The sequence below is a fragment of the Galeopterus variegatus genome, unplaced genomic scaffold (genome assembly GCF_000696425.1).
Source record: "Galeopterus variegatus unplaced genomic scaffold, G_variegatus-3.0.2 Scaffold102, whole genome shotgun sequence".
Taxonomy (NCBI): domain Eukaryota; kingdom Metazoa; phylum Chordata; class Mammalia; order Dermoptera; family Cynocephalidae; genus Galeopterus; species Galeopterus variegatus.
In genome coordinates this window covers 889721-914351 of record NW_007726213.1, presented here as the reverse complement: position 1 = coordinate 914351, position 24631 = coordinate 889721, and the positions used below count along the sequence as shown (strand labels likewise).

The window sequence follows — 24631 nt, the reverse complement described above, 5'->3', positions numbered from 1 at the left end:
AAGAAACCAGACTTTGTAAGAGATACAAAAGTAAAGGTAGAAAAACCAGAATAGAAAACCAGGAAGATTACCACCTGGTCATGCTGAGAATTTAAGACCAAAATGCCAACACTGAGTTCACTTGTGGAATTGTGTACTTCTCCCTCTCTCTGAATTCCAAATAAAACTTTAAACATTTTAGAAAGACCTTAGCACGAGACAATTATTTCAAAGAACTACATGCAAAATATGTGCATACCACAATGTGCACACAGAAAACCAGCACTTGGGGTGGGGAGTGGGGGTTGGTGACGGTGGTGGTGCTGAAACGTCCTGGAAAGCCCTTCTTTGTCTACGTGAACATATCGAGAAAGAAATCTAGAAAAGGAGGAGGCAATAAGAGATTTTAGATCCAAGGAGAAACTTGGGGTGGGATGTGGAGGAAGGACTTCGCTTTCTGTAAATTTTCTTTCCCTAATTTAGACACCTAGCACTGTCTCAAAAAAGACACTGCCAAACACCTCTTCGGTAATTCCCAAGCTGTCAGTTATTTTTGTCTAGCATCAGCTACCATGGCTGTCTGCACAATATAAGTGGCAGGTAGAATGAAAATTTTAACAACCCTAATGTTTGTTGAAATGTCTTTAAAATAATTTTCAAAATAAGAGATCCTGAGGCAATGCTGTTAAAACAAAGGCACAAACCATGAACCATCCATAATTTTAAAGATTACTTTAAAAGGGGCAAAGCAAAGAAAGCTACAGAGACAAGGTCAATGTTGTTGGACATTAGTATGATCAAAAATGCCATTTTCTAGGTCTGGCTGGCAAAATCTGGTACTACTTATTAAACTCTCTCTCTCTTACTTCAGGTTAGTGTTAAAACATATAAATTCAGTTTGTAGAACACTATGGAGAAAGTTTTAAAAAATCAATATGAAAGAGAAAATGAGAGATCTAGAGGTGATAGGGAAACACATTTTAGTAATTTTTGCCAGTTTGCTCCTTTTATTCCAAAACTTGTCAAGCTTTTCAACATTTTCTGTATTTCTACCCCCCAACCCCCCCCACACCCGCCGCCAAGGAATATTTACCAGGCACCTATTCCTCAGAATTTACTTTGCTAGGGATTGAAGAGTTTTGATTAATGCAGGCCTGTCTACATATAAATCACCTGGGGAAGATTTTAAAAACAGAAGTGCCAAGGTTCCATCTCCATTGACTCTATTATAGTGGGTCTCAGATGGGACCCTGGATTCTCAGTGTTTAAGAAGTTCCTGATTCTGATGTACCCCCCACCCAAATTTATGACTTTCTGCTAGAGGATTATGCAAGTTCGGGTCCTTTGAGAAGCAGACACCAGTAGGGACTACTCATGCAAATGATTTATTAGGAGGAATGTTTGTGAGGGAAAATGGAGAGAGAGAGCTGAGAGAAGCTGAAGAGCTATCAGATTGAGATGCTGGTCTGGCCCCAGGTGAGGGAAAGAAGGAAGAAAAAAGAATCTTAGGCTGAAGACTAAGGAAGGGGAGTCTTGACTGTACAGTGGTTCTATAAAAGTTTGGCAAGGCCAATGGGGAGTCCTCAAGGCAAAATCACCTGTCAGAGGAGTCCCAATTCTCCCAGGCACAGGCCTGCCCTTAGCATCTTGGCAGTGCTCAGTCACTGTCTCGAGCCAGTCCTTAGGAAGTGTGGCCTTGGCACAAATGCAAAGGATTTCACAACGGGACTGTTAGTCAATTAGTCTCCCAAGTCAGAGATCTGAGAGGTGCATTTTCATGGTAGCCTCAGGATGTGAGTTACAACAAGCAGTCCCCTCTCTTTACGCAGCTCACAATTCAATTTAACTTACTGAATTTAGAAATTCAGGGCTAAAAAGGAACTTAACACTAGTTCAGTCACCATCCTGAAGCTTAAGAATGCTGAATAGCATCCCTGCTATTCTTGGATACTTCTAGAGTTAGCATATTCATACCTCCACAGGTAGTAGAGTCCATCTTTGGGCAGTTGTAGCTGTTACAAAGTTCTGTCTTGTGCTAAGCTCTTTCTCCTTGATGCCTTTAAAAGCCTCAGAAATAGAAGGAACTTTGGAGATCATGTGTTAAATCCTCTCATTTAATAGTGATAAATCAGACCCACAGAAGATAACTACATTACCCAAGGCAACATATCTAGTTACTAATAGAACTGGAGCTAATATCTGGGTCAATTGCTCTTTCTACTCTGTACTCATACCTGGTTTAATTTTTAATTTACATAGAAAAGAGAGTATTTTTGAAAAATTTAGTATCATACAAAGCAAGTTAATCTCAATAACTCAGATGGTCTTTGGATTATTTAAAAGAACTTGCATGTCCCCTCTAAATTACTTAATCATCCTTTCTAAGCTTGGGTGAAGATAACTAAAAGATGTAAAACCAAAGATGATCTACATTCAACCGAAGTTGTTCATATTAAGCAGGACCCAAAGCAATACTAAATACTCCCCCTCCCAGCCCTATAAACCTTCTTACTAAATGGTAGATAATCATGGAGTTTGGTATTTTATCTAGGTTGTGTTTTGTTTTAAGGGATGCTTGGGAAGAGTTGTTTATCCACATTTGCAAAGCTTTGAATTTTATAAAATACAGTTTGGTTTTAATTTTGAACTCAAAAGAAAGAATCAGGTACATTTTAAAGCTTAGGCCTGATCTTTAGTTAGCAAGAACTGCTAGAAAAATTCTAAAACAGAAACAACAGCACTTTGGTGCCACCTTGTGGTAAAAATATGGAAAGGTTAAAAAAAGGGTTATTCATACATAGTATAATAAATCTGAGGTATTTATTTACAGGAGGTGAGGGAAAAATGGGTGTGTGTGGGGGGGGCTTTTACTGAGTCTTCTTCTTGTCAGCTTTAAAAGAAAAATATTGGTATTATAAAATAATCACACATTTGGGATTTTAACATTTTGGTTCTGCAAATATTTGTAAATGTGATTTTTAAATGTACATTTTGTTTCCAGCCATTATGTTCCTGTTTTTACCTGGCTGCGGGGCCACTGCACTTTCTAGGTTTTACTTCGTCCTCCTAACTGGTCACTTCTAACTGCTTTTCCCCTTGGAAGCACTCAGCCCATGGGAGATGGAATGAGGATCTGGCTGGTAAATCTGGAAGAAGCAACAGGCCCTTATCCATCTAGGTAGTGAGCAAGCTCTGCCCCTGTGGAACGGGCATAGTCAGATTTAAATTCTGGCCCAGAGAAGCTGTGACTGGGTAGGTCAGTCTGGGTCATTTTGAGAAAGCCCATTTTCTTCTCAAACATAAGGCACATGTGTCTGCCTAGCCTTTAACAGAATGTAAGCTCTGTGAGGGCAAGAGCTTTATTTTTTTCTTGATAGTATTCCTAGCCTCTAGAACATGACTGGCACATAGTAGACATTCAACAAATATTTGTAGTTGGTATGAATGAATAAATAATAAAAGTAATTTTGGCTCCCATCTGCCACTCATTTATTTTGTACTGTACTCCTCTTTGTTAGTCCCTGTCAAAAACCCGATCCCCGCAGATATTTGCATTGGTGGCTTCTTCAATTCACACCATTCAGGTCTCCCTCCAAATGTCACCTGTCCTGTCTAAAACAGCACCTCTCCATTCTTTCATGTTGTTTGTCCTCTCAACAAATATTTGTACATTGTGCCAGGCACTATTCTCAGCTCTGGGTATACAGTGAGCTAAACAGGGTCCTTCCTGCCCTCATGAAACTTATAATCTTTGGGAAGGAGGGAGCTGACCAAATAGACAAATAAATACATAGCAGCAGAGGGGAAGGAGATTTCAGCCAGAGGGAACAGCGAGTGTAAATGCCCGTCACATCAGAGACACATTAAGAGTGGAGATAGAGAGGGGAAAGAATCTGAATGAAGGCTGGAGAGGGAGGCGGAGGCTGGATTAGGCAGGCCTTGGCGGGTCATCGTGAGGGGCTTAGATTTTTATTCAGAGGTGGGGACTCAGTGGATATGTTCAGGATAACTGATAGAAAGGGATCATCAACATACAGTTAGGTGCTTAAAAAACAGTGCTAGTACTTAGTAATAGCAAGCATCATGGGAAGTGCTGTTGGTGCTGAATGGAGGTTCCGACCAAAACCACGAGCTAGCTCAGACATGTTTGGGCCTGTGTCCCTGAGCCCACCCTAGATACAGCCCAATATGAAAAGGGACTGTGGAAACACTAGTTGCGAACCTTGACAAGGGGTTTAATGTCCCCAAGTCTTCTTTTTCTTATTACTCTCTAGCCCTCCTATCCTGTTGGACTTGGTAACACTCAGCACCACCTAAAATTAGGCTGTTTTCTTGTTCACCTGTCTCTCCCATTAGAACATGAGCCCCTTAGCAGAATTTTGTCATTTACTCCTGTATCCTAGGTACAATGCCCAGTACATAATGGACCCTCAATAAACACATTCTGAGTGAATGAATGCATTAATAAATTTTATAGTTTCTATTCAGAGATAAGACTCAAACTCAAGTGAATTTTTTTGAAATGAAACTGTAGTCAATAACGTTCTTTGTCCAACTTTCCCAACTATCATTTCTTCAGTTAGTTCCTTCCACCATCCTTAAACAGTTAAGGGCTGGCTGGTTAGCTCACTTCAGAGAGCATGGTGCTGGTAACACCAAGGTCACAGGTTTGGATCCCTGTACTGGCCAAGAAAAATGGCTTAAACAGTTATTAAACTGCTATTGTTATTTTTTTCAAAAAATATTTTGCAGTGGATATAATTTGCTTAAATTGCTGTCATTTTCTATAGCATTCATAGTTTAAAATTTTGTAATTGCTACAGCCTACCTGATATTTGTAACTTTGTGACACAAAGTAACCCAATAGGTAGAAAGTGGTATTTTCAATGTGCTAATGCAATTTAATGGAATAACACCACCTATATATTGGGGAAAAGATGCCAATTTGAAAATACCCAATTGAATATTTGAATAGTGACATAATTCACTGGCTAAATTCTTTTTTTTTGGTGACAGGATTTTGCTCAAAAAAGGAAAAAAAAAAAATGAAAACATCTACATAAACAAAAAAACAAGAAACCTAAAAAAATAAAATGAGAGATAAAAACTAGCTAAAACTGCAATGCGGTTTTGGAGAATAAGTATGGGTTTTGAAAACAAACTTGGAATTGACTCTTGCCTACGTGTATCACTAAGAGTATGATTCCGGAAAAACTGTTTGGTCTCTCTGATTCTATGAAAGTGTCATCACACCAATCCTGCTATGTGGTTATAAGGATTGGACTCAGTGTCTAGTAGATGCTTAATGAAAGGCAGCCATGCATGATTATCAATATTTCTGATAATACAGCAAATGCTCATTTGTGTATAAACTAGTTAATATGTTACATGATAAAAATCATTTGCATCAAACCAACAGCATTTTAATATCACTAACGTTTAGAAAAGGAACGGACTTTAGAGGTCCTCTAGGACAGGTTTTCCAACTGTGCTCAGAGGACCACCTAAACTCTGGAGCCTGGGAAGCGGAGGGGGTAGCCTCAGGCCCCCTACTCCTTGAACCATAGTAGTTCTGGTTACTACATATTAGACTTTGTCAACGAGAGGATTTCTCTAAGGAATAAAGGAACAAAGCCAGATTGAAAACCACCCCCCCTCATTATACAATCAAGGAAATAGAACTTAAGGATCATAAGTGACAGAATTGGAACTTAACTCGTGTTCCTTTCACTATATCACTGCTGTTATTTTTTTATTTAAAATTACACAACAGACATTTTAAATATCAGGTCTTGGTCAGCACTACACAATTCTTCATTTAGTTCAGATTGTCAAAATACCCAAGAAAACCTTCAATCTTTTTTTTTTTAAATCAGATATTACTGAATGTACAAATATAAATTATTATTAGTTGGACCATTTTCACATAAATTAAAAGAAATCTTCACAAATGAAAGTTACTTTCACTTCACTTAGCATTTTAATGGAGTAAGGTGATAAGATTGATAAAGGTATTATCCCTTTAGTATTTTGGTCCTTTCTAGGACATCTATTTTAACATCAAGATCAGTTGGCAATTCTGCACCCACCTTATACAGGAATCATTGTTATTGTTTTCATATAGTTCCAAAGTAAGTTCCTGATCTACCTGTAGAATTATGAAAAGTAACCAATTCAACAAGCTATAACAAATCATCATACTGTGTCTTGGGAACTGTCTTAAGAAATGGGGTTACAAACGTGAATGACACAGCTGTGATCCTTCTTGCTGTGGAACAAATTCTCATGGAACTTAAATTCTAATAGGGAAGATACAATTAAGCACATTAATATAAACAAGGTGTTGCCATATTAACAAAGGATGGAGTGAACAGAAGGCTTAACAGAAGTGCTGGTGACTTCAGCTGACACCTGAAAGAGCAGCCAGTTAGTGGGATAACGAGAGGGACAGCCTTCCAGTACGTGAAATTTGGTATGGAATAGAACAATTGGTGCAGTGAGTGGAATAGGATGAGGCCTGAGAGGAAGCAGGGAGTAGATTACACAGAACCTTTTAGGTCAGGGCAAGGTATGTGGATTTCACTCTGAGCACAATGGAGAGTTTTAAGGAGCGAACAATAGAATCATTTCTCGTTGAACTAATGCTTTGCATCAAGCACATGAATCCTAAGGGGCCTGCACAGACCGTTATAGGGCAAAATACCCCTGGTCAAAGACAAATTCTCATCACACCCCAACTGGAGCAAAGTTTGCTGAAGAAACGTCTCTCCTCAGTGCTGAAGGAGACAATACCCTCACAGTGCCAACTGTGAAAGGCCCTTGAATTGAGAAAGATGCAGCCATGCAAAAACTGACAACCTAAAATGAGGAAAAAGCTAAGTTCTGAGGGGCCAATGAGCCCAGGCAACCACTTGGAGGCACAAGCTCAATTATACAGTAGCCACAGGTGTTTAAGGAAGCATTTCAACCACAGAAAACAAAGAACTCAGCATTTCTCACCCTCAAAGGCTGGGAATCTCATCCTTTCTTAGTCAAAACCACTTCTAGCAGAATCTTTTTATTGCAAATGGGAGAACTCACATTAATTACGCTTCAGTACCCATTTTTGGTAGTGATGACACTGAAGTATGGATTCTGTTATGTGTTAGTTTTCTAAGGCTTTCCATAACAAAGTACCACAAACTGGGTGGCTTAAATAAGAGAAATTTATTGTCTCATAGTTCCGGAGGCTAGAAGTCTAAGATCAAGGTGTCAGCACAGTTGATTCCTTCTGAGGGCTGTGAGGGAGAATCTGGTCCGTGCTTCTTTCCTTACTTGGGGTGGCTTGTTGTCAATTTCAGCATTCCTTGGCTTGTAGAAACATCACCCCAATCTCTGCCTTCATCTTCCCATGGCATTTTCCCTGTACCTGTATCTGTGTCCAAATCAGCCTTTTTTAAAAATAAGGACCCCAAACATATTGGATCAGGACCCACCCCAATGACCTCACTTGAACTTGTCTCTGCAAAGCACTCTATTTCCAAATAAGGTCACATTCTGAGATGGTGGGGGTTAGGACTCCCAACGTATCTTTTTCGGGGGGATACAATTCTATTCCTAACACCTTTAATCACAAAATTAAAGGTCAAATAGCACCTAAACTCTGAGCTCAAAAGTATGTCAAATAAGAAACACCAGAAATAAAAATTTTTCATTGACTATTTCATGTTTTCAGATCACATTTCTCTGCCAAATAAAAAACAAAAACAAAATTAAAGGCTTGGGTTTGTTATCCTCTAATGAAATGAATTACTTTCAATAACTACCACATATACGGAACTTTGCTGCTGCTAATGGCTGAATTTCCGTTTTATCCAATTGGTTAGAACAATTTTGGAGCGATTATAATAAATTAGAAATCTTTCACACCACTTCTTCTAAAGGAAACTTTTCAAAGGACCAGATTTTGACTGTGTCCAAAATATACTTCTGTAGTTGATGAAAATTAGGAAAGGTCCTACATATACCTGTTCATATGACACACTTTTACCTTTTTTTTAAATTTAAAATTAACAAATAGGTTCTGTATAAGTTTACCTTTTGCTCTCTCTATAAAGTAAATCTTAAAAGATTTCATCAGGTGAAGATTATCTGCCACTAAAGAAATAAATGTACAAAATATTGGGTCACCACTTCATATTAAAATCAGAATAATCAACAATAGAGAATATAACAAAACCAGAATCAAAAGAATTAGAGAACAGATATTCTGGTTTACTGAAATTTGAAGGAACTGAAGCTAAAAATAAATGCTTTTTGTTGTACCCTGGTTGCTTGGTACATTTCCATGCCTTTTAAAACTTCATGATGGTAAATTATGCCTTGTACTATCTTACACCCCTTCTAGCAATCCATTGTCTCTAGAGCTAGGTCATCTCCTCTTTACAAATTGTTTTTCTGAATTAACAAATCCCTTACTTGAACTTATTTTCCAATGATTTTCATTCTGAATGTGGCCTTAGCCCTCCGCCCCTAGAAACTCCACTAATTTTAGAATTCCATGAGTATCTCTGATCAAAGTGGGCAGAAACACAAAAATTCCTTACAAATTTTATTCTTCCTAAAGTTTTCAAACATAATTTAAATATTATCTGCTTTCTAGGCATCAAAAATAAGAACCTGTTAATTTTAATTATTTGACCACAATTACTTCTTTTATCTAATAAGGTCTCGAAGTTATTTTACATAGTACTTACTATGCCAGGCACCTTTCTAAGGGCTTTACAGATAATGGCACAACATTTATAGGCACTCTTATTACAGATGACAGATGAGGGAACTAAGGCAGAGAAATAACTTGTCTAAGGTTACACAGTAATTTTGGAACTGAGATTCAAACCAGAGTAGTTGGGATCCAGAGTCTGTGTTCTCAATAACATGCCATACTGCCATTCTTGAAATAACACAGAGAATTTTTTCTTTAGTCATATTTTATGAAAGACAAAGCAAAATATAGAAATTTGAAGTTTCATTTCAGCAAACACCACTGATTAAGCTTTTACCTTATGTAAAAGTTATCTTATACGTAGCTTTCAGAGACACACCTATAGTGTAACCACATCAATTTTTTTAAATCCTAAGAACAAGGACTTAACTCACATTTATTTTAAATAAGCCTTAGAAGCAGAATTAGATTGATAAACAAAGGTCATCTATTGAAAAAGTGTTATTTTACATCCACTTTGGATATTATATTTTAAACTAAAAATGTAGAGAAGCATATCATTTGCCAATATTTTTAAAAACCATGTCCAGGTACAAATCAGTTTGAAAGTTCTTAAAAATTAATGAATAAGCAAGAAATTTTCCCTCTAGTATTTAACCATTACTACAACAACCTTTGAAGAAAAATTTCTAGTGAATTTTGGACAATAAAAACTATAAAACCAGACTGTTGGCAGGGGAGACAACAAAATCTAAGTTAGAAAATTCATAAACATACATTTATTTAAGAAATACAATTACTAGAATCCTTGATATTTCAACGATCATTCCACATTATAAAATATTCACAACACGTATTCTTTTAAGTCTATACCAAGTCATGCTGACATTCTTTTCAGATGTGCCATAATCACTTCTATTAAATGTGATAATATCCATTTTAACTGTAAACAAATCACTTGAGCCAAACCACTTAAGTACTTGAGCAAAACAAACTTAAAAAATTTAGAAGAGGAGAATTTAAAAACAACAACCAAAAAAAAAATGTATTTAAATCATCAAACTCTAAAGAACTAGGCTGCTATAATCTATCTAGTACTACACTAATAATATAGTGGCCATATTAAAACAGCACATAATTATCAGTGACAATATTTCTCATTTGCAATTTTTAAACATGCTTTCTCAAATAACAGACACTTACTTTTGTAAGTTTTGAAGGTAAAGGGGGCAGAAAGATGACAGATGTTAAAAGTTTACCTTTAAGCTACTGGTAGAGTTAAAAAAAAAAAAAAAACAGTAGTCTGTAATTACTTCCCAAATAAAAAATGCAAAGTACCTTTTATTCCTAAAGAAATTACTAGAAAATAAAACCAATCATTAAGTAGCTGCAAACTGAATTACTCTGATACTTCCAAACAGAGTCTAGTGTAATTAGATGATTTTATAAAGGTTCTCAACCCTGGGTGTCCATTAGAACCACCTGGAAAGCTTTTTTTTAAAAAAAAAGAAGAGTGATTCTGATTTAGTTGTTATGGGATAGGACCCAGGCATTAATATTTTTTAAAGCTCTACATTGCGTTCTATTATGCAGTTAAGGTTGAGAACCACTGACTCAACCATTTTGAAATACCCAGAAAATAAATGGAAATCAGGGAGGGGAGATAATTTACATTCATAATTTATAAATCAAACACCGATATACTTACCATGTGCCTAGTTTTATTCATAAATCATCCATTTATAAGACACAAATTCCCTTCATTTCCTCACTATACTAGACCACTACTGTACATCTTTGCCACCGAATGATTCAATTTTTTATGGTCAAAATTTAAAATTCTAGGAATACTATAAAACAGCATTAATGAAAACAAACTGCTGCTACTAGTGCTCAACAGTAGCAAAGAAGACTACTGTATTTGTCTCCTGTAAGCTATCATTTCTAAGAATTATAAATAGGTGCCAACCCACACAAAGAATGGATTGTAGATTACTGTAGAAGGAAAAAGAATAGCTTACTCAACTTACCAAGTGTCAATACCAAAAAAGATTTAACTTGGCTGAAAGTTCTGAAAAAGCTGAGACATCAAATCAGGAAGCTATAATTTATAACGAAATGTTGATACATCCTTAAAAGCTACTGCAGCTATAGCTGTACTAAAATAAGATTTCTTCAGGGTTTACTTACCCTGTAATGCAATACAAGCATAACAACATTACTGTTTTTATATGCACCAATACCTCTTTTTAATACATAAAGCTCTACAACAAATACCTCTAATAATTTTACAATTAAATTAAGTCCATATTTCTATACTACTTTGGTCTCAACACTTTAAACACATCAATTAATTTTGAAATTATACAATTTAACAACATGATCCTATCAATAACAAGCACATTTTGTAGTGGACTAAAGATACATTCAACCATGCAATCCAGTGTTCAATACCTAAATGATAAATAACAATGCTGATTGATTTTTATTCTGAAAAATCATTGAAAACTGGAATAAACTTGTAAGACCCACAGTGCTCACAAACATGCAGAAAAAGATATACATTTCTATTCTTCCTGAAGGAATGTTACAAAATGCCCACTTTTTTAAATGCAGGGTCAATAACTATGCCAAATTCCTTACATACTCCAACACATTATCTTGCTAGCATCTGTCACTTAACATGTTTTAAAAAGAACAAATGTTCTTATAATTTGTGACTGAAAATGAACCTCAACTCTCTAATTTCAGCCTGTAAGAAGGCCTCAGTGACAGTCATACACTAATAGCTGCCTTTTAGTAAAACAGTGACATCCAGTGGACAAATGATGTAAAGTATCTCTCAAAATTCCCATCATATTTGAACTGTAAAGATTGCTTCTCTAAGTCCAGCTATTTTAATATACATAAATTCCCACTCATTTGACAGTCTGCAGATTCTTATGAATACATAACCTTATAATTTCTATGTATTTAAATGTATCCTTCTCTCTTCTTCCTACTTAAAATCAATTCTTCAAATTGAGCTAGTAAGAATGTATAATTCTTGAGGCTAGTGAGGTTAAAAGTATTACTTTTTCATCTTTGCTTCTGCTATTTCCTACCACAGACTAACTGGCTCATCACTAGGAATGGACCAAAATATAAGAAATATATTTAAATAAAAATGAATAGCATTAAAAAAATTCGCAAAAGATGAAATCTCAACCTGTTTTGCATTTACAATTTAGGGTATATTGTTGAATATAAAGAGATGCAATCAGTAATGCTAACGATCAAATTACATCATTTTGCTTCACTGCGTAAATATTATGAAAGAATACATATTTTAGCAATGATTGTTTCAGTGTTTAAAAACTTTTATAAATCAGTATAAATGAATATCAGTTGTACATTATGTTTAAAGAAAAGTAAAAAATTCCCACGGTGCTGAGTTATGATTTACCATTGATTCTATATATTAAGTGTGTGTTCAAAGTACAAAATGTAGCAGTGATGTTAACAGTGACAATGTAATGAACTGCTGTAAGAGAGACTGCTATGTTTAATTTCTTGGAAAACTGTAAAGAAATTTCACAGGTTAAAAAAGAAACAAAAACAAAAAGAATTAGAGAACTGTTACTTTTAAATAAGCAGCCAAATGAAGAAAATTTTTTCTTCTGAAAAAAGATTAAGAATGTAAAAGTACATTTTAATATTAAAAAAGCATTTTAAAAAATCTGTAACAACTGTATGACAAAATCTGCATTTGAAAAAGGCCTGTAAAAACAGCAGGACAGAATTGCCCTTATCACCTTTTACTTTTTCTTGTCAGAAAAAAGGGCATGCATCTCTGGAACCATAAATGATGTTAAAATAGGCATTTATAAAATGGCAAGGAGGATTTCACGGGAAATTTCTGGGGGTTTTTGTTTTTTGTAGCCATCAGTAGGTCACAAGTAAAACTTCTCTACCTAAAAAGCAAAATGCAATATAAAGTTTTGAACTGTGTTAGGTCTGTTGCCTGCGTTTTGCTGATCTCATTTTTTCAAAGCGTGACTCCATTTCTTCTAAGACTTTGGGTGTATATCGTACTACTAATTTAACCTTTCCTTGAGCGGCTTTCAGCAGTTCCACAGCTTTTTCGTGATGTTCTCCTTCAACGCTCTAGAAAAACAAACACAAACACACACACATAATTAATACCTAGGTTTTGTAAGTAACTCAAAATGCAAAAATGTTTAAAATACATATAAGTAAAAAAGTTTTGATGTTATATGATTTCTATATTATAAAACTAAGATATAATCCTGATTTATCATTTTAATCAGTGTGAAATCCTCTGCTACGTCATACTGTTTACAATCTAGGAATTGGTTTTTAAGTTCCAAATAATTAGCATATCACCTGCATGCTTATTATTTCACTAAGTCAGAAGTAAATAACAATTGCCATTCTATAAAAGTAAATGAAGATTGACTTCTAACTTAATGTATTGCCTTAACTACTAAAAAGCTTAATTACATCATAAAAATCACACTAAGCACTACTAATTTACACTGGAAAGATGCAAAACAATTAAAGTGCTTTAAGAAAAAAAAAAAGGATCATTGCACTAAATCGTACTGCCCAGGATTCCCTCAAGGGATTTATAAACTACAAAGTGTCTTAGATTTTTCCCTATATCTTCCCTGTTTCTGTAACTCAAATATACCCCCAAGTGGTCACAACACATTACTACAAACAGAAATAAAACTGACGCTTACCACTCCATTAACAGAAAGGAGTTGATCTCCTCGTTTCAGACCCCCATGTCTATCAGCAATTCCACCTGGTATTATTCGAGATATATAAATTGGAGAGTTTTGTTCTTTGCCTCCCATAATATTGAATCCAAGGCCCTCTTCTGTTTTTGGTAGCTCAACAACTCGAGGATGAGAATGTCCTTCGCTAGCAGCAAATGCAGCAACAGTAGCCTGAAAGAAAATTTTACATGTTTAAAAACATGCTTTTGTTTACTTCAGTTCTTTTGTCTCTTTTTTAAAACTATTTTTGAGGCACATATTTTTGATGTTTAAATGCCCACAAATTCACTGGCAGTTCTGAGAAGGTAAGCTAAGCAGAAAGTTTTTCAGAGATGACAACAGAAAAGAATATTCTGGTATTATGTAGAAAATGTTAAGATTTTTCTTGTCACTCCTAGCCCATCCAGTGCCCAGAACTTCTGTGCAGTCCTATGTGCACAAGCCTTGGCAAGCAGACTTGCTGGGCAGATGAACAAACACTGTACACATGAAAGAGTGGAATCTCTCCCCCAGCATGCCAGCAGCCCTGAGCTTTAGGGTTGGATGGTCTAGCTCCTTCAGCGACCTTTGTGTAAGACACGACCTACCTACATAGTCCACATGGAGGTGTCCTTATATGTAGTCATTTTGGCTGCTATCCTATTTGTGCTATATACTAAATAACTAATACATCAAGAAATTAACTCTATATTGAGAAAAAGAGGAGTATATATAGCCAACATTTTTTTTTGTCATTGTTTTAACTAGTTACAACCAAAAACCCCTGCGGAAGACGAAACAGCCACATCATCTTTAAAATTCAAATTTAGACTAATGTAGACTAATTGTAACACAAAGTTGTGATTTTCTGTTTCATTTTGCTTTTAAAGGTAAGTAGGTAATCTGGTACCATTTTTTCTGATAGATCAGGGTGAAAAATAGGAGAAAGGAAGAAGAAAATCAAGATCTGTTGAATACCCACTGTCTTCAAAACTCTGAAATAGGCCTTGTTTTATGAATAATGGAACTAAGGCTCAGAAATTCAGTATGCTATGAAGGTCATATAACTCAGTAATTAAAACCAAGTTTCTACAGTCTTTTCTACTCTGACAAACTATACCCACATGATTAAGTGTTTGTATTCAACAGAGAATCTGGTATTTCCTTTTGTGAATCAGTAACTACCAATGAAAAATTACCTGTTAATGACTAATTCTAGATATTAACTTATTCTAACCACATATGATAAGTATTAAGATGAATGCCTGAATTATCTCAGGAAAACACCCGTACAGAGAAGCACACAAACATGCCACCTGAAGTTCTGAAGAGGTCACCTACAACTGACATTAAACCAAATTTACAGAGTTAAGAAGAGAACAAAAGCAACTTAAGGGAGGTACTCCAGCTCTACCATTTACTATTTGTGTGGCTTGAGGCAAGTAAATTAATCTTGATGCTTCCTCATCAGTAAAATGATAATTATTCATACCTCAGAATTCTGATGAAAATTTACATAATTAATGAGATTATATTTACACAATACGTATAACATATAATACAATTATGTATTGCATGATATGTACATTACTGTGTGCAAGTGCATTTTCAATGCATTATCTAAACTGAATGATAAAATACCTTATGTAAAACCCATAATGTCCTATTTCTTAGTACTTCATAAGTTTAGCAAAGCTTGAAAGATTCTATATGTCAGTTTTCAAAATAAGCTTATTAATCTAATAACTGCATGTTTTAAACCTCTAATTTATAAAGAATTCTCACTTTTGATAAATGCAAAAATTTACCTTTGCAGTTGCATTAGCTCTCACTTCAGGACTGCTACTGATGTCCACAGTCTCATAGACATGTTCATATACCTGTAAAATCCAAAATTATCATATTTTAAATCTCAGAATGTGCCATGCTTGAGTTCTCTGTGAAGTTAATGAATGTGTTAACTTTTTACGCAAAGGCAAAGTTATGCATCTTTGTAAAATGTTTTTCTATTAGAAATTCCAAAAGTGAGAGGGATGGGTTCTAATGTTTTTCTAAATCTCTTTTCCTCAAATTCTGAACCCAAATTTCAGAATATTATCTTACCTAAACTCAAACTTTTTAGTAAATCTAATCAGATTTACTCACCTCTCTCACAGCATTGCAGAACTCACTTTGAAGGACTCTTTGTAAAGCCTGAAGTTTCTGTGGTGGTACCTCTCCACTCCTTTGTAGTTTTTCCAACAATTCAATTGCTCTACAAATATCTAGAGTTAAACAAACACATACTAATAATTTTCTCTGAGGATTCTCCAAATGCCTGTGTACCAGTGTAGCAGTTAGGATTCATTCCTTAAGGACTAACAAGAAATATGTAGAAGACAGAGGAGGGAAAAGCATGAATGTGTGTGTGCATGTGCGCATGAGGAGCTGGTGGGAGGAGACTGTATGTATGTACCCAAAAGAAAGTGTGAATGTAAAATCTCAGAAGAATGTGAAACTTTACAGTGGATTAGGAAAAAAATCCTGATATTGCAAAAGTATAAAATTTGGAAAATAGAATCTTTGAGAGACAGAGGCAAATTGAATATAAAATACTAAACATCACAGGAAAGGACCGGGACCCAATTGTGACAGACACACGAATATTCCACTGCTTCAGAAAAGTTGGCAGTATTATCAGGAACTACTTAGTCAATTAAAATTTATCTAATATCATTATTAGTAATCAAACAGTGTTCAGTGTTCAGGACACCATGTGCTAGTGAAATCACTGTTCGTTTCCCAAAGAAAAACTTTATTCATATGTAGATATGAACTGTTCAATTAAAGATGCCGGTCACATTTAAAACAACAGTTTAAAGGAATAAAATTAACTGGTCTCTTTTCAACCTAGGATCATTAACACAATGTTTTAATTCAGACAAGCGCAATCAAATACATATGTTTACAAAACAGAAAAATAGAAACAATTAGCTTTGTCAATCTGGTCTCAATACCAGCTATGTGATCTTGGGCAAGTTACTCAACCCCCATGTCTCAGTTTCTTTCACAGTAAAATAGAAATAACAGTACCTTCCTCATAAGAGTTACTTGATGACTAAACCAAACAATACATGACAAAGGATAAATGTTATGTTACATTAGCACCAATTAATCATAAGAAATATTCAGGGGTTGCATACATTTATACAAGTATATTAAACATGTTATGCAATTCCCACTGGGAAGTGTGAAGAAAAGTATTTTATGAATTAAGAAATTATAGAAGGTTCTGTAGGGCTGGCTTGTTAGCTCAGTTAGTTCGAGCATGGTGTTATAACACCAAGGTCAGGAGTCAGGATCCCTGTACTGGCCAGCCACCAAAAAAAAAAAAAAAATTAGAAAGTTCAGAGTCATGTTACAGTACTGTTAATGACTATCTCTACTTTGATTTTTTTAAAACTGTTTTTGTACCCAGGGGCTAGAGTACCTACTAATCCTTTGCCTCCTTTTGACCTAAGTGGAAGAAGTTCTTAACTTCACATTATATTAAAGGACTGGAAATTTTTCTTCTATATGGCTTCTTTGTGTTTGCAGAATGAAAACTACTAGTAAATGAAAAGAAAGAAAGCATATTTTTCAATTTCAGGTAATAAAAGCTTAAACTGATGTTAATCAAATACAATGGAAACAGACCTGCCGCATTATGATTTTCTACCACCCAGAGTGAATGGTAAATGGGGACTATTGGTTCACTAATTATTTTGATTTACAAAGTGAGAATATGTAAGCCATATAAAACCTTTCAATTAACAAAACTATTTTAAAAGGTAAATACTCTTCACTAAATGTAAACTGTAATTAGTATATGCTCAAATTTGTTTCCCAGTGAATCATGTTTTGATGATTTAGAAGGCACTTGGGATCTTGATCATATGCACTAATGCTGTACTGCAGACCTGTCGGGAGTGTTTGTTAACAGAGTCTACTAGAATTATGAATAAGAATCAGAGTTGATGTAATCTGACTTTGTTATCCTGCTAAATGGCAACCACTAGTAATTCCTCCTACTAAGATGCTTTTGAGCATTCTACTATAGAACTGAAAAGAACTCTGAAACATCAAAAAATAAAGCCATGATTACCGAAACTAAATGCCAGAGGTGAAGTTCCACATTTTGCACTGCACTTAAAAATACAAGACTGCCAACGTGTTAGAATCCTACACTAGCTTTAAAGAAAAACAACTACTCCTTTTAACATCAGGTTTGTTCCCATCTACAAAGCACAGTGACATTGTGCTCAGGGGGAAGATGTCACAGTGTTGGGCCTAACTTAGCTGCTACTCCACTGTCATAAAATGACGCTTTAATTAAGAGCCTGGTGAGCTGCAGGGAAACAATCATTTATAAAGAGCCTTCCAAATAGTGAACACCATAAGCAGCAAACAATGTTAAGTGCACGTTTCTGGGAAAGCATAAGGAAAGGTTTCTCTAAGCACAATAATTCTAAAAATCCATTTCCTTCTTAGAGGAGGATATTAATATTCAGACAGTAATTGCAACATCAATATGTGCAAAATAACTTCAATCTCCACCCTATCCTTTTTTACCATAAGTACTCAAAATACTTTGTACTTTTTGACTTTATCAATGACTTCTAATGCTGACGTGTCAAAAGCACGCTTGAAATTGTTTGAAATAAAGGATTCGAGAAAGATAAAATGGAAAGTCGTTAATCTGTAACAAGACCCATATAGGGGCATAGCCTGATATTTTCAAAGGTTTCTCGCTCTCTAATTGTTCAGCAAAACAGGTTTTATTTCCTTGACAGCCTGCTCTAAGAAGCAACCGACCAACCTCAGTTTGCAACTATAAGATTTGTAAAGAAGGAATAACATTGCACCTGCAAGTGTTTGACAATCTACCAGTAGTCCGCCTAGTTACGTAATCTCCTTTTCAAGACCAGGTCAGTAAGATTGTTTTTAAAACACCCTCTCGGTTCCTGAGAGAGGCACCAAAGCTAGGAAATACCCAACCCAGATAAAAGTGAGGTTGTGGTGAAAGTTATGAAGGAATTTGTGTGTAAATATGGGGGAAGTTTTCTGTGGGGATGTGGCGGGTGTCCGGGAAGCGTGTCATCTGTGAGTAAACGCGGGGACTCTGGGTTTGTGCGCGCATATGTACAGGCAATGAGTGTAGTCTGCCTAAAGAGGGTGTGTGACGTTTGCTTTTCGGGTTTACAGGTCTCTGAATGCCGCGTCTGCGGTGCCCACCCAGCAGCGAGTGTGCGGCGTGTGTATGCGAACGCGGGCAGATTGTACTCAACTGTGCTGTGCCCCGCGACAGCCTGTGCCAACAGAGGAGGGGTCTGGGTAGCGGTCGAAAGACCGTAAGCGCCCTCCCCGGAGTCGGGCGCGACGTCGGCGATCGCCGGGGCCAGCGCGAGGTACAGCCTGGCTCCGGGTCTCGAAGCTTAGGCCGCCTCTCCTCTCCTCCAGCGACACGGCATTATCCCCCCCGCCCCCTCCATCCACCTCGGGCCGGGCCGGGCCACACTCACCCCTCTCCAGCCGCACAGGCTCCCCGAGTGCCGCCATCTTCTCCCTTAGCCTGCAGACCCACAGGAAATGACGACAGAGGGGCGGCGGTGGAGGGGCGGGGCCTAGCGGGAGCTGGAACAGCGAGGGCCGCTCAGTATCGCGAGAGCAGGAGGGGTGGGTTGGGGCCTTCGTGGCGGCCTCTAGAGGTGAAGGTACTTGGCAGTGCGGCTTGTGAGGTTGGACGTGCTCCGCAGCTTATGCGGTCTATTCTCGAGTTCCCCAGCCTCCTAAGGTTGGAAAGAGCCCTCTTCCGGACTCTGGCTGCTTGCCTTGCCTGGGGCTACACTCCTTATCCCACCCGCTTGCAACCAACCCTTGGCTCCACGTGGAAGAGTCAAGTCGTCTGGATTCTAGTTCCAGCTTGACCACCGCCAGCTCTGTGACCCTGGACTGCTACTTACCCTCTCGCGGCCTCAGTGCCCCCATTTATGCGACGAGAGCTCCTATCTCCGAGGTCCTCTCAATTTTTAAACTCTGGGATTCGTTGACAAGTGTGTAAATGACGTATTGTAAATTCTCCTTTTGTGGCAGTGTTGCTTTAATTTTAAAAATCGAAGGCTCAAATCTTCCCTAGAAATCTGTTCGAGAGTGAGGGTGAAAAAAGTACAAAGAACACAAAACATACGTGCGTGAGGGAGAGAAGGAGGCATTGTGGTGCACCACAAAGTAACAATTTTAAGAAGCTGATTAGAAATTTATGTAAATGAAATATTATGAAGCAAATAATATTCTTAATGCATTAAAGATTTTTAGGGCCACTTCTGAAAATTTCATGAACAAAGAAACAATTTTAGTCCCTAACTTAAATGAAAAATTAATTCGCTCAATATTTGGATTCCACTAACGTTTATCCAAGCCTTTAGTTGGTGCTAGTATTTTGTTAGGTGTTTTCACATCCAAGTTTTCAGCACTTCATCACAGGATTGTTTTATTAACCTCCTGATTGCCCCTGGCCACCCTTTCTATTCTACTTTAGTATTTTCTTCTGACCCATCACCACTCTGCTCTTTTTTTCCCCCTTGAACCCTGATTTTATCATCACAAGTTCTATTCAGAAATTTTCAAGTTTCCCCATTTGCTATTTCTAAAGCCTTGGATACTCTGACCCTAACTCATTCAACTAACCTCATTCCTCATTACCCCTCCAGTGAAGTGCAACTATCACTCCAGTCAAGTGATATATTCAAAACCATGTTTATTCCTGCTTCCAAGTCTTCATTTATGTTCTTCTTTCATGGAATGCCCTTCTTCATCTCCTCCTATTCTCCAAACATTATGCCCACTCAACTGAACCCATTCTCCAGGTCTCTGCGGAGGACACGTCAATTTTAAGCCTTCCCTTTCTCCATATTGTTCTCCTTGTTTGTCCTCTGATGTCCCTAATAACTTCCAATAGCACTATGCTATCTCTTTTTGTTGCCACTTGTTCTGCCACAAATGTGTTTGAGAAATGTTTATTAAATAAATGCCTAATGTCTACCAGGTGCCTTGCTAGGAATACCGTGTGGAGTGAGACAAGTGCAGACCTTTCCTATTTCTTCACATATTTTTCCTTCTGGATCCTCCTGCTTCCCTCCTTTGGTGACAGTGGAGTCATGGTTATGTATATGTACTAAGTGTACATGTATGTTCAGCCACCTGACATTTTCTCACAGCTCACTGATGCTCTGTTTATTTTGTTTTTTCAAGCTTTTTTCTATGTTTTCTTTTGGATTATTCCTATTGCTGTGTCATGTTCACTAATTTTTTTAAATGATATCTATTATTCTCTTAATTTCACTCAGTTCATTTTTGGTCTCAGACATTGTTCTTTCTCTAGCAGTTTGATGTAGGGGTGTGTGTGTGTGTGTGTGTGTGTGTGTGTGTGTGTGTGTGTGTTGTACATATTCTACATCTATATTTAACATGCTCAATATTTCCTGTACCACCTCAAACATCCTTGTCTACTAATTCTATCATCTGTGCTATTTCTGACACTGTTTGTATTGATTTTTTTTTCTTTATTATGGTTCATAATTTCCTATTTCTTGCACGCCTGGTAATTATTTTCTAATAGGATGGCAGGCATTGTGAAACTTACTTACTTGAAAACAATTTTGTCCTTTTGAGGCTTGATTTTAAGCTTTGTTAGGTGGAACCAATTCAATGTTTTGTGCAGAACTAATTGTATCTCACTACTAAGGCAATAGCCTTCTAAATTCTTTACCCCATGCCCCATGTGAATGATGTGGTTTTTCTACCCTGATTGGCAGGAACAGGAACTGTTCTCATGAACTGGGATTGTGGATTGTTTACTTTGCTCCTTTGGAAGGTCATTTCACTGTCTTTGGTAATTTCTTAACACACATAATCATCGTGAAATTTCCGAATTCCAGGGATAGGTAGAAGATCCCAGAAGTTTTCAGAGAGAATAAAAAGTCACATTCTAAGGACTGGGAATTAGAACAACACTGGGAGCTAGGACACAGGGACCTATTAAATTTTTAGAAAAAATTATTCCCCAAATAGCATTTTATACCAACTGTATTAGTTTTCTAGAGCTGCTATAACAAAGTATGACAAACTGGGTGGCTTAAGACAACAGATATTTATTGTCTCACAGTTCTGGAGGCTAGAAATCAGAAATCAAGGTGCCATTCTCCCTCTGAAATTGTAGGGAAATCTTTCCTTGTCTCTTCCTAGCTTTCTGATAGTTTGCTGACAATCTTTGGTGTTGCTTGGCTTGCAGCTGCATTACTCCAATCTCTGCCTTCATTGTCACATGTCATTGCCCTCATGTGTCTGTCTTTACCTAAACATCTTCTTATAAACACACCATATTGGACAAGGGGCCCACCTCAGTCTAGTATGACCTCATCATAACTAATTACATCAGCAATAACCCTATTACAAAATAAAGTCACATTCTGAGGTGCTGGGGGTTAGGACTTAAACATTTTTTAAGTCATAGGGGGGGACAGAATTCAACCTGTAACACCAAGCAAATTATCAACCAGGTGTGAAGGTATAATAAAAAATATTTTAGACATATAAGTTCTAAAAATTTTGACTTTGCACACACACTTTCTCAAGAACTACAAGAAAATGTGTTCCATCAAAATTAGGAAGTTAACCAAGAAAGAGGTAGGCATGTAATCCAGGAAACATGATCCACTACAGAAGATATTAAGATGATTTCAGAACGATTGTTGTATTAGGGTTCTCCAGAGAAACAAAACCAGTAGAATGTATATGGATATATGCAAATAGGTTTATTATGAGGGATTGGAGTAGGTGATTATAGAGGCTGAGAAGTCCAATGTTTTGCTTTCTGCAAGCTAGAGACCCCACCAAGGTGGTGATTAATTTTAGTTCAAACCCAAAGGCCTGAGAACCAGGGGAGCAAATGCTGTAAGTATCAGTCCAAATCTGAAGACCTGAGAACCCAAGTCCAAGGGCAGGAGAAGATGGATGTCCCAGTTCCAGCAGAAAGAGCAAACACACCCTTCCTCTGACTTTTTGTTCCATTCAGGCCCTCAATGGACTGAATGATGACCACCCACATTAGTGAGGGTGATCTTTTTTACTCAAATTACTGACTTAAATGCTACTCTGTTCTAGAAACATCCTCATTGACATACCCAGAAATAATGTTTTACCAGCTATCTGAGAATCTCTTAACCCAGTCAAGCTGACACATAAAATTAACCATCACAACCATGAAGGGAAGTCCAGAGTAACAGCTATGCAGCTGGTCTGCAGAGCAACCTGTTCATACTGGAGCAGGGCAGAAAATTAGGTGGGATGACACCAAGAAAAAATGAAATTTACAATTAACTAATGTGGGTGACTATAATGATTACACATTTATGCCTTTGCATGGAGAGTTTAGGGATGAATTGGTGATAGGAACACAGAAAATTAAGCAAATGGGGGGAAATGAAGCTATTATTAACTCTAAAGAAACCAAAAAGTTGTATAAGAAAGGAAATATAATGATAGAATACAAGATGGATCAGATGTATACAACATATCCAGAGAGAGTAAATAGAGGTGACAGGCAACTTTTATTGGGGGGTGCTATAAACTTTGTAAAGCTGTTTGACTTTTTAACAAGATGCATTTTAAAAATAAAAATTAAATAAAAATTATAAAAATAGCAATCAGAATTTTTTCGGTGTGGGTGGCTGGCCGGTACAGGGATCAAACCCTGGACCTTGGTGTTATCAGCACCATGCTTTAATCAATGAGCTAGCTGGCCAGCCCAAATCAGAATATTTTAAAGAAGATAATATTGGATATATTTTATTTTGAAATCTTTAATTTGTGTTAGTCTCCTGTTTTCAATTTTTTTTTTTTTTTTTGTCCTTTTTGAGACCGGCCACACTGCGCTCAGCCAGTGAGCGCTGCGAGTGCACCAGTCATCCCTATATAGGATCCGAACCCGTGGCGGGAGCGCTACTACGCTCCCAGCGCCGCACCCTCCCAAGTGCACCACGGGCTCAGCCCCTATTTTCAATTTTAAATGTTTGCTCTAGGGCAAGTGATTTTTAATTAAAAGGCATAAGAGAACTTGAGTGTAAACACTATTTGAATGTTTTGAAAGAACAGACTTATTAGGTTTGAAGTAGTGTTTAATGATGAGACAAATTTCATTTGTTAGATTTGTAAATCTGCATTGTTTGGTGTTTAAATTTCATTGAGCTGTAGTCACTCCATTGGTTTGCCGGCCTTGATCATATACTCAACTATGCCTGGTAGAGTGGAGGTGATAGTTAACCCAGGGCAATGATAAGCCTGGGAGCAGAACATTTCCCTTAGAAATGGCAAAGGCACAGCAGGAAATGCATTTGGCGTGTCTGGTATAATATATTACATAAACATTTACAAAAAGTTTTCCAAATTCCCTAGGAATAGCAGCCCAGCATTATGGGAAAAGCACTGGATTAAGTATCAGGAGCTCTGGTTTCTAATCATAGCTGGATCTTGAGGATATCACGTTCTCACTCTAGACCTGTTTCTTCATCTGTCAAAACCACTGAATATGGGCCAGCCCGGTGGCGCACTGGAGAGTGCACCACGTGAGAACGTGGTGCCACTCCCGCTGAGGGTTCGGATCCCATATGGAGACCGGTTCCCGCTCACTGGCTGAGTGCAGTGCGGGCGCAACACCAAGGGTTGCGATCCCATTGCCGGTCAGTACAAAAGACAAAAAGGAAAAAAAAAAAAAAACCACTGAATACTATTTGTACATGAAAATCACTTGACGATATATAAATACAATAATTAATACAAATATATATTTATTTAAATACAGATTCCCTTGAGCTTCATGGACTTAATAAATCAGAATCTTTGGGGAAAGGCTCTAGGAATCTACATTTTAAACATTTTCCAGTGATTCTGATGCAGCCAGCCTGACACAAGGACCTGTGTTTGAGGTTCAAAGGATTATTAGTGGGGCCTTTTCCAGTTAAAATTCTGTTTCTTTGTGAAATCTCAGAGGCAAATTATTTAGAGAATTATTTTCATTATAAAAGAATATAGTGCTTTATATTGCATAAAGGGCGACATGTCTAGCTGATTGTAAAAATATTTTCGTATTGATTATTTGAGGCATAGGTAA

General features: G+C 37.0%; 1 protein-coding gene across 1 annotated transcript; it reads right to left on the bottom strand.

The window, feature by feature from the left end:
* Positions 1-10776: 10776 nt before the first annotated feature.
* On the bottom strand, positions 10777-19043 carry LIN7C (lin-7 homolog C (C. elegans)). The gene is made up of 5 exons (XM_008584231.1): positions 18987-19043; positions 15592-15710; positions 15255-15326; positions 13429-13638; positions 10777-12829 (listed from the first exon to the last, which is right to left on the bottom strand). The coding sequence occupies exons 1-5, from the start codon at positions 19021-19023 to the stop codon at positions 12674-12676; spliced, it is 594 nt and encodes a 197-aa protein (XP_008582453.1). The 5' UTR covers positions 19024-19043; the 3' UTR covers positions 10777-12673.
* Between the last annotated feature and the right edge of the window lie 5588 nt (positions 19044-24631).

Coding starts and splice junctions, on each gene's coding strand:
- LIN7C (XM_008584231.1), bottom strand. CDS start 19,023: ATGGCGGCACTCGGGGAGCCTGTGCGGCTGGAGAGGG. Junction 15,327..15,591: donor TCTGCAATGCTGTGAGAGAG/GTGAGTAAATCT, acceptor TGGATTTTACAG/GTATATGAACATGTCTATGA. Junction 12,830..13,428: donor TCCTTTCTGTTAATGGAGTG/GTAAGCGTCAGT, acceptor TTGTTTTTCTAG/AGCGTTGAAGGAGAACATCA.